Source organism: Ictalurus punctatus, chromosome 5 (assembly GCF_001660625.3).
Source record: "Ictalurus punctatus breed USDA103 chromosome 5, Coco_2.0, whole genome shotgun sequence".
Classification (NCBI taxonomy): Eukaryota; Metazoa; Chordata; class Actinopteri; order Siluriformes; family Ictaluridae; genus Ictalurus; species Ictalurus punctatus.
This window is the reverse complement of record NC_030420.2, coordinates 9,816,221-9,825,879: the sequence shown is the minus strand read 5'-3', so window position 1 is coordinate 9,825,879 and position 9,659 is coordinate 9,816,221. Positions and strand designations below refer to the sequence as shown.

The window sequence follows — 9,659 nt, the reverse complement described above, 5'->3', positions numbered from 1 at the left end:
CCTTGAGGGCTTTATTAAGAGAGTGGGAATGTGAGGTTCAAGTTATATACACTAGTTAATATTTAAGCAGCTGGAGCCTTTACTTCTGTTGCTTAAGAAATGCTATTTGAATGTTCTGGAACCTTCATTTTCTATACTATAATGGACTATAATTCCAAAGTTTATCAGAAATGCCTTTTTACTAAATTCATGCTAGTGCTAGGAGCTGAATCTATAAGATCTGTTTTGTTTTAAATCTTCTAAATTAAATTTCTTGGTCTGCATTCTTCTTGTGACATAATTAGGCACAATAAAGGAAAGTGCTTTTTGCATCTCATTCTGGGCATTCACTGGAACATGGAATTTTGCAACCCCTACAGCTATTCCAGGTAAAGCATGGCTTTCCATGCAGTAAAACAGCAGAGCATTAACTTGGTAAAATCTTTAACACATTTTGTATTACTTAACTTAACTACTAAAATACATAACAATCCATCGCAACTGGAGCATGGAAGATTACATGCATTAATTTAAGTGTCTTTATCTATTTATTTGTCAAGTTATCAATTTATGGTTAATAGTGTTCCAGTTTTTTTATGTGAACATTGAAATTTAACAAATTCAATTAATGCATTTGCATCACATTCTTTATTAAGAAAATATACAACAGAATCCTGAGTCTGTAACAGCTGAATTTATAGATAACTGCAAATATGATTTTGCTTCAATTAACTTTTTATTAAGGCTATAAATGTTACCTTAGAATCACCAGAGGACCTGTATATTTACAGAGCTATTTGGTGAAAAGGTTTTAGACAGAATTATTTAGATTCTGTAGAGAGAATTTAGAGTGTAGCTTAATATGTAGCATGTCCCAAAAATATAAACAGAATATAGACTGCCTAGGGAATTTTAGATAACAACTATCTTTTTGGCACCTTGAGATTTATGCATAGAAACTGATCACCATCAACAAATTTGCTATTGAATGTGTTTATTTGTTTTCATGTAAATAAATGAATGATTTAATTACCACATAATTCTCACACATACTTTGTAAGTTTTATAACAGAACCAGCATTGTCCTTATTATTACAATAAGCTAGTTGTAATTAACATTTTTGTAGTAATCTTCTGACACTTTCTGTTCTCTTCGTTAATTCAAGTGGGTTTTTATTATCATTCCTCTATATAGCTGATATACAGTACATTGGAATGAAATGCTGTTTTTGTTTTATTGCCCTCTAGGTAACCCTGTAACACTATCATTTCATTGTGTGTTGTGGTATCATAGTGTAAAAATATGCCCAACCCAGCAGTTAAAAAAAAGCACTGGATTTTTTTTTTTTTTTTTTTTGTACAGGTAAACATTAAACATAGTCGGTATATCCTTCTTAAGTGGTAGGATCCATACTAAGCTAAGACACACTTAAAGAGGGAGCCCAAGAGATATAATATTGCCACTATTAATTTACACATTTCCCTTATGCATAAGTTTTAAGTGTTTGCTGGTTTTATTATAAAGAGTGAGAGACAGGAAAGAGCACTTTTTTGTAGAAGAACTATAGCAGGTGAGTTCAACAATCAATTCCTACAGTGCTTAATGAATTAATTTTAATCAAATACATTTTTAACTGCTTTATTGTCTTCCTACTTCTAAATAATCTATTTAATTATTGCAAATAAACATATTTGCCTTAATTTTCTATTGTTATGATATTTTAGAAGAACTTTTTTTAAATCATCTTACATATATATATATATATATATATATATATATATATATATATGTGTGTGTGTGTGTGTGTGTGTGTGTGTGTGTGTGTGTGTGTTTTTGTTTTTTGAAGTCCATAAGTATTTGGACAGTGACAAATACTTTTTGCCTAATTTTGCCTCTGTACACCACCACAATGGATTTGAAATGAAGCAATCAAGAAGTGATTGAAGTGTAGAGTTTCAGCTTTAATTCAAGGGGTTTAACAAAAATATTGCATTAACCATTTAGGAATCATTTTCACAGGCTAAAAAGTAATTGGACAAACTAACATAATCATAAATATTTGGATTATTTTTTACACGTGGATGCATATCATTTGCAGTCAATGACTGCCTGAAATCTGGAACCCATGGACATCATCTAATGCTGAATTTCCTCCCTTGAAATTATGAGCCCTTCCTTTCCTTCTCCATACCCTTCTCTTCCCACCATTCTGATAGTTAATCTTGCACCAGAACTGGTCAGGCTTTTTTAGAGGTTGTTTTAGTCTAATCTGGCCTTTCTTTTCTTCAGTGTTACCAGTGGTTTACATCTTGAGGTAAACCATCTATATTTACGTTCATGAAGGTGCCTCTTGATTGTAGACTTTGACAATGATACACCTACCTCTTGCAGAGTGTTCTTGACTAGATTTTGTGAAGGGGTTTATGTTCAACAAGGAAAGAATTCTGGAATCATCCACTTTAGTTGTCTTACATGGTCTTTCAGGCCTTTTTGTGTAGCTGATCTCGCCAGTGCATTCCTTCTTTTTCATCTCCTTAATTTGTCGTGAAATAATGAGGAAACAGGCCACACCTGGCCATGAAACTGCTTATCAGTCAATTGTCCAATTAATTTTGAGCCTATGAAAATGGAGGGACACTGTAAAATAAATGGGTGCAATTACTAAACTGCAATATTTTTGTTACACCCCTTGAATTAAAGCTGAAAGTCTACACTTTAATCACATCTTGATTACTTCATTTCAAATTCATTGTGGTGGTGTACAGAGGCAAAATTAGGAAAAGAGTATCACTGTCCAAATACTTATGGACCTGGCTGTACAGTAAATATGTATGGAGGCCTTGGAAAACACATCGATTGTCAGTGTAACTGAACAAGGCAAACAAAATCAAACAAAATTAGGTTTTTCTGCCAAAATGAAGTGGAAATGTTCTTATTTGCTTTATAATCAATCTTGCCTAGGCTTTCTGTTAAGATCGCATTGAGTAAAAATTCAGAGTTGGCAGGCAGTCAGTCTAAAGATGTCTAAAACATCGCTAACTAAGTGTGCTTTCCTTAAACAGTGAATGTCAGGCTTTAGTCACGCTGTTTGTTTGCTACATGCCATAGCAAGCCCAACCCAATTAAATTTGTAATTTGATATTGGCTTTCAAATTTTCCACGATACACCTGCATCGTTAAAATAGAGAAGAGTGCTTACACACTCTATACAGATGACAGCAGAAGAAGTTTTAAAATGTTTAAATGACCTAATTAAAATATGGAATATTTAGCCAACAGAACAGAACTCTGACTTAATCAGTAATTATTTCAGCACCAATATAATATCAAACACTGAACAGTTTAATTGAAATGAGTAATCAAAGTGATTACACATTTCCTGTTTTAAAGTGTTTAACATGTAGAATATTATGTGTGTATCTTATTTATGTATTAAATGCAAATGTGTCTCAGTGATGTCGAATTGGAATCTTTAAATACCAGTTTGTCTTATACCAATTAGGATATTAAGTCTTCATGCAGACATAGCTCTATTCTGAATATGCTCAATATATTTAATTCCATATTTAATAATATTACATGCAGATCCTTGCTTGATATATAAAAAAAAAACTTATTCTGATGAAACATTGGTATTGGTATGTTTTGATGAAGTCAAAAATGCAACTTTTAAGTTGAGAAAACTTTACTATATCCTTTTGTCTAGATTCTGTACTTGGAAAATGACACGCTCCTTGCAACAGTTGTTCAGACACTACCTAGCAAAGTGGCACATCTACAAAAACCGTCTGGTACGCAAAGACGGACACTGCAACATTGAATATGGCAACGTGGGGTACAGCAATCGTTTTGCGTATGTGCAGGACCTCTGGACCACCTTTGTGGAGATCCGCTGGCGTTACATTATTTTATTATTTGTGGCCTCTTTCACTCTTAGCTGGTTCATTTTTGGACTTATATGGTATTGGATTGCTCATGATAATGGTGATCTTTGGTGGCAAAATCCACCTTCAGACCACAAACCATGTATATATAATGTTTTTGGCCTCACATCTGCCTTCCTTTACTCACTAGAAACACAGACGACTATTGGTTATGGTCAGCGAGTGCTCAGTCCATATTGCCCTGGTGCTGTCGCCATAATTATTATCCAGTCCATCATTGGTTTATTTATTAACTGCTTCTGGTGTGGATTGGTTATGGCCAAAATCGCTTTACCCAAGAAAAGAGCCAAGACCATTACCTTCAGTAAAATGGCAGTAATTTGTCCCAAAAATGCAGCTCTGTGTTTGCAGATAAGGGTGGCCAACTTGCGTAAAACCTTAATGATTGGAAGCCAGCTATATGGCAAGCTGCTTAGGACAACAATAACTCCAGAAGGTGAGACCATCATTATGGACCAAGTCAATATTGATTTTAGTGTAGATGCTGGAAAAGACAACCTCTTCTTCATTTGTCCATTGACCTTGTATCATGTAATTGACAAGACAAGTCCATTTTTTAAATTTGCTTCAGACACATTGCTTCAACAGGAGTTTGAGCTGGTAGTGTTTCTGGATGGCATTGATGAGTCCACCAGCTCCTCCTGCCAAGTCAGGACATCCTACATCCCTCAGGAGATTAAGTGGGGTTACAAGTTCCTCCCTATCATCTCCCGCAGTAAAGAAGGGAAATATTGTGTGGACTTCTCCAATTTTGACAGAGTGGACCCAATTCCAACTGCACACTGTGCTCACTGCTTCTATAATGGCCAATGTCATCATCATAGTCCCAGAAATGGTATTGATAACCAGGGTTTTGAAGTGATTGAAATTATTGATCAAATCAGTGCTAACTAAATGTAAGATGAACCTCTGGATTCACCAAAAGACTTATTTGCTCTATCCATTATGCTCGACAGAAAAAGCAAACAACCAAATAAATAAATAAAATGTGAATAAATAAACCCCTTCCAGGGTGTCCCCCATCTTGCCCCTGGGATAGGCTCCAGGTTTGACTGCGACCTATTAACTATAAGCGGTACAGAAAATGGATGGATGGAATAAATGAATAAATAACATAACCAAAAACACACACAGAAAAAATAATATGTGCCTTAGGTTTCCATTTTCAATCAATTAAAACAATCATAAATGTATAATAACTGAAACTCAATTACAGTGTTTGTTCCATGATCTATAATCCATTCTGACTCTTAGCAGCATATAATGTAACAAAACCCGGGCATTAGAATATAACCATTAAACATGGCTTTTCTTATTCTGCTGTAAACTTCTTATTTTGTCAGAGTCACATAGCGCTTTGTAGCCCTATATGTGTATTGGAAACTTGTTTTTTGATTTTTTTTTTTTAACGTGGAATGAATCAGTTAGGAAAAATTACCTGAATGCAGCACAGTTTGCTGTTGTGCACCATATTAACCATATGTTTCAAGTATTAGCTAATGCAACATTAATTATTATTGTAGCCCGCAACTCTCTGGCGATCAGCATCATAACTTACTGGAAAGCCAAAGTGCACCTTAAAGAATTTTCCAGTTCCTGCTTGCTGCTGAAAGTAGGAAGTAGTACACTATTATGTTAACATATTGCTTCATGAAAAAGTGCTTAGGAGAAGCATGTCTTATGAAACCCCCATAGCATCTCCTGATTCAACATAAAGAGGAAGTTACTTTTTCAGAGGCAGAGGCCTGATCAAGTTTAAATGTTTATTTTATGACAAATACCCTACCATATTATGCAGACTGTTGAATGACCATCCATCCATCCATTTTCTTTACCACTTATCCTACACAGGATTGTGGGGAGCCTGGAGCCTACCCCAGGGAACTTGGGGACCAAAGCAAGGGACACCATGGATGGGGTGCCAACACATTGCAGGGCACAATCACACATATACACTCACACACCCGTTCACACACTATGGACAATTTGGAAATGCCAATCAGCCTACAAAACATGCCTTTGGACTGGGGGAGAAAACCAGAGTACCCGGACACAGGGATAACATGCAAACTCCACATGCATAGAGTGGAGGCAGGAATTCAAACCCCCAACACCAGAGGTGTGAGGCAAATGTGCTAACCACTATGCTCCCCGACTGTTGAATGTATTGTTCTATACACAGACACATTGAATCATGTAAAAGAAAATGAATATGTAAATATATCAAATATATTGTATATATACACTCATTGTAGGAACACATGTACACCTGCATATTCAGCAGCAGTTTCTGGAATACTGAAACCAGTCCACCAACATCCATGCCACGGTTAAAGTCACAGAGATTACATTTGTTCCCCATTCTGATGTTTGATGTGAACATTAACTGAAACTCTTGACCTGTATCTGCATGGTTTTATGAATTTATGCATATTTCTGCTGCCACATGATTGGCTGCATAAATGAGCAGGTGAACTCCTATTAAAGTGAGTGGTGAGTGTATATGGGTGTAACACATTGGCATTATTTGAATCTGTGTAGTGCTCAAAATATTTGTATCTGTTTTTGTCTTCAAATATACAAATATAAAAATATAATTTTTTGTCTTCAAATGGAATGGCCCATATCGGATTTATTTATTTTTTTTACACCCATGTCAAATTCATCTTTGAAATGGCATCTTGCCAGTCCGTTTCTGGTATATGGTTTTTTCCCAGTGACTGTATATATGGATGGTCGTCAACAGAGATTCAAAAGTGAAGCCAAAATATATCTGAGGCCCTTAAAATCTTTCATTTTAAGTTACACAACACAATCAAATTATTTTCTGGAATAGTGTTCTGTTGTTTTCACAAGTTCAGCTGACCCTGATAATGTGGTTTACTATAAATAGTTAGTAACCAGCTTATGTTGCAATTCAGGTAACAGCATGCACACCCACATAATGTAATTTGTGGGTGGGTGAGAGGCAGACTCAAAGTCCACTTGGACGTATTTACTGCTCGTGCTCTGGCTGCAACAGAGTCTACTGCGCAGACTCTGGCTACACATTTTTCAAGATGGTGACTACTATTTCAACCCGTAAATGGCTTCAAAAACTCACAATGGGAGTGAGTGGTGTGAATGGTTGTCCACTCATGTACAGTCTTTGGGTTCTCCCCATTAATGAGGTCTTGAATCACTGTAAATAACAGCATGGCAAAGATTGACAGACTTTACTAAAAGGACTTTGCTTGATGTTGACTATTTTCTATCATTTTTGTTATCATACTTTTTCTAGGTAGCTAGTGGCCTACTGGTTAAGCCAGAGCACTAATATCCTGTGGACAGTACTGGTCTTCTTATTAATAAGCTTGCAAAATATTTGAGCTGGCAGCTAGATTACTAGCCAACTGAAAGTCTAGTTAGCATTTCCCTAACTCTTCTCTGTGCATGTATATGTTATGTGTGTTTCTTCTATATTTATCTTGTGGATCTTGAACAGCTTGAATAAAATTCATAAGAAAAGCTGATTTTTTAAAAAGTATTTATCCAGGCTTAAACCTCTTAGTGCTAAGAAACACACCTTGTTTGGGTCTGTGTGAAATTTCAAATGTTCTTCCTTTGTTTGTTTAAATTTATTTTTGGTTCACCAGTTTCCTTCTATCAGGATGAATTGTTCTCTGCATTGTTCCCAGTGTTCCCAGGATAGGCTGCAATATCATATATCTATCTGTCTGCTCTGTTTGCTGGTTTGATGGTTTATACTATGCCTCTTTCTACTTTTTTTATTGAAAATTATCTGTACATATAGGGTTGATTTAAAATGGATAAAGGTGCACTCCTAAAAATAGGGACTTATATAATAATACATAATAGTACAATAAAATATGTCAAATAAAATTAAATATATAAAATTATTTTAGGTATCTTATATTTGAAATGAAAGTGAAATTATGTCACGCTTGTTTTTGTCATGTATTGCTGGAGGGAGCTCTGCAGCCACTGCACCTCTACATCACAATCACATGACCACTTGCACCTGTTCCTATTCCTGCTAACGAGCACCTTTGTGTACATAATCACTGTTTGCAGCACACTTGGCCTTGCTTTGTTTTACCTCTGTTGTCAGGTTATGCTTTCTTGCCTCGTATGTGTTGTATTTTTATATTTTGTCCTCATCTTCATTAAACCTTTTTTTTAAATCTGCATGTGCATCCGTCTCCAACTCTCCATAGCCGTGACAGTTTTGATCTATTCATGGACATTTCAAATGTCCCAATTTGTCTAATGTGTAAAATTCCAACTATGATTCAATAAATACTTACTTTAAAATGCAAAAATACTTACATTAAAAAATATGGCAACATTAAAAGATATACTGCCATTGAGTAAATGCTTTTTTATGTTAATTTCTATAAGATTACCATATTTGTAAGATACAATCCAAGAACATAATAAATGCCTTTAATATTTGTGAAATTACCTAAATATAGTTTATATATTATAGTTTATGCTTTATATATAAATATATAATTTAATAATAGAATGCATGAGCCAAAAACAAGCAAATATTCAAATATGCAAGCAGCAATTATCGGGATTCAAGCCATTTAGGGGCCTTAAAGACAATAAAAGATATTACTTAATATTGTGCAATCCTATAAGCACCTAAATAAAAATAAATAAATAAACAATATAATTTTAAGAAATGTCAGCCTTCAGTAAACTTGTCTAATACCTGCTGAACATTGCTCAACCAATGGTGGCCATTTTTTCAAGATTCACAATTGTCCTCGTATATGCTGATTGGAACTTGGACAAGGACAATTCTTGCAGGATTTATTTATCAAGTCTATTGGAACCAATGGTTCCACATTTATTTATGTTTTGTTCTGCTATAGCACCACCAACTGGTCACACTCAGTAATGTTTTTACATCTATCCTCAAATTGAGTCCATATGTAATTATTCCAAGTTTGGTGAAAATATCTCATTCTGTTCAAGAGTTATAGCCATTTAAGTAAAAGTGGCCACACCCACTTCAAACTTTTTGATGTGCCCTTACAAGAGTAAATCAAAACTTCTTTTTGATAATTATTGATATAAGTAGTCCAATGAATTATCCTGCATTATTACAGTTGAGCAAAAAAACCTAGAACTACTTCGCAAAACTAGGTTTCTGAAATAATCTCAAATATTTAACGAACGATTTGATTGACAGCAGTGGTCCTAGAGGCAAAGTTGTTCAGAATCAGAAGATCTAATGATACAAAGAATATGTGTATATCTGGAATATTGAATGATATTCAATCATTTACACACCATTTATACAGCCATTTTCAAGTATTTTTTTAGTATTATAAGGTATTATAAGTGGCCAAACTCCTCCATTTTTAAAACCTACTTTCAAAAGGAGGTTTTTAACATTATCTGAAATATTTACCAAATGGTTTGACAGACACCAATGGTTGTTGAGGCAAATATGTTTAGGAAGAGAAGACATTTGATATATTGAGGCAAAGTTGTTTCAAATGAAAAGATCTATCATATGATATATATTACTTGTGTATTTTGACAACACTGCGTTATATACCACCTTTAACACGACATAAATCATGAAAATGGCCGATTTTTTAAAAACTTTGCACAAACCTCTTAGACCAAGATTCAAAAAGGTACACCAAGTTTTGTTCCAATCGGCCATTGGAAACCTTGTCTAATAGCTACTGAAATTTGATTGGCCAATGCGGCCA

At 34.7% G+C, this 9,659-nt stretch overlaps 1 protein-coding gene across 2 annotated transcripts; it reads left to right on the top strand.

Annotated features, from left to right (window-relative positions):
- The first annotated feature begins 1,325 nt into the window (after positions 1 to 1,325).
- On the top strand, positions 1,326 to 8,112 carry LOC108265089 (ATP-sensitive inward rectifier potassium channel 1). Of its 2 annotated transcripts, XM_017467199.3 has the most exons (3): positions 1,326 to 1,550; positions 3,687 to 4,360; positions 4,496 to 8,112. In XM_017467199.3, the coding sequence occupies exons 2-3, from the start codon at positions 3,703 to 3,705 to the stop codon at positions 4,816 to 4,818; spliced, it is 981 nt and encodes a 326-aa protein (XP_017322688.1). In that variant the 5' UTR covers positions 1,326 to 1,550; positions 3,687 to 3,702; the 3' UTR covers positions 4,819 to 8,112. The 2 variants fall into 2 exon arrangements, with proteins under 2 accessions (XP_017322688.1, XP_017322687.1); XM_017467198.3 differs by having other exon boundaries at positions 3,687 to 8,112.
- Positions 8,113 to 9,659: the final 1,547 nt, after the last annotated feature.

Excerpts from the sequence above, each read along its gene's own strand:
- LOC108265089 (XM_017467198.3), top strand. The coding sequence starts at position 3,703 with ATGACACGCTCCTTGCAACAGTTGTTCAGACACTACCTAGCAAAGTGG.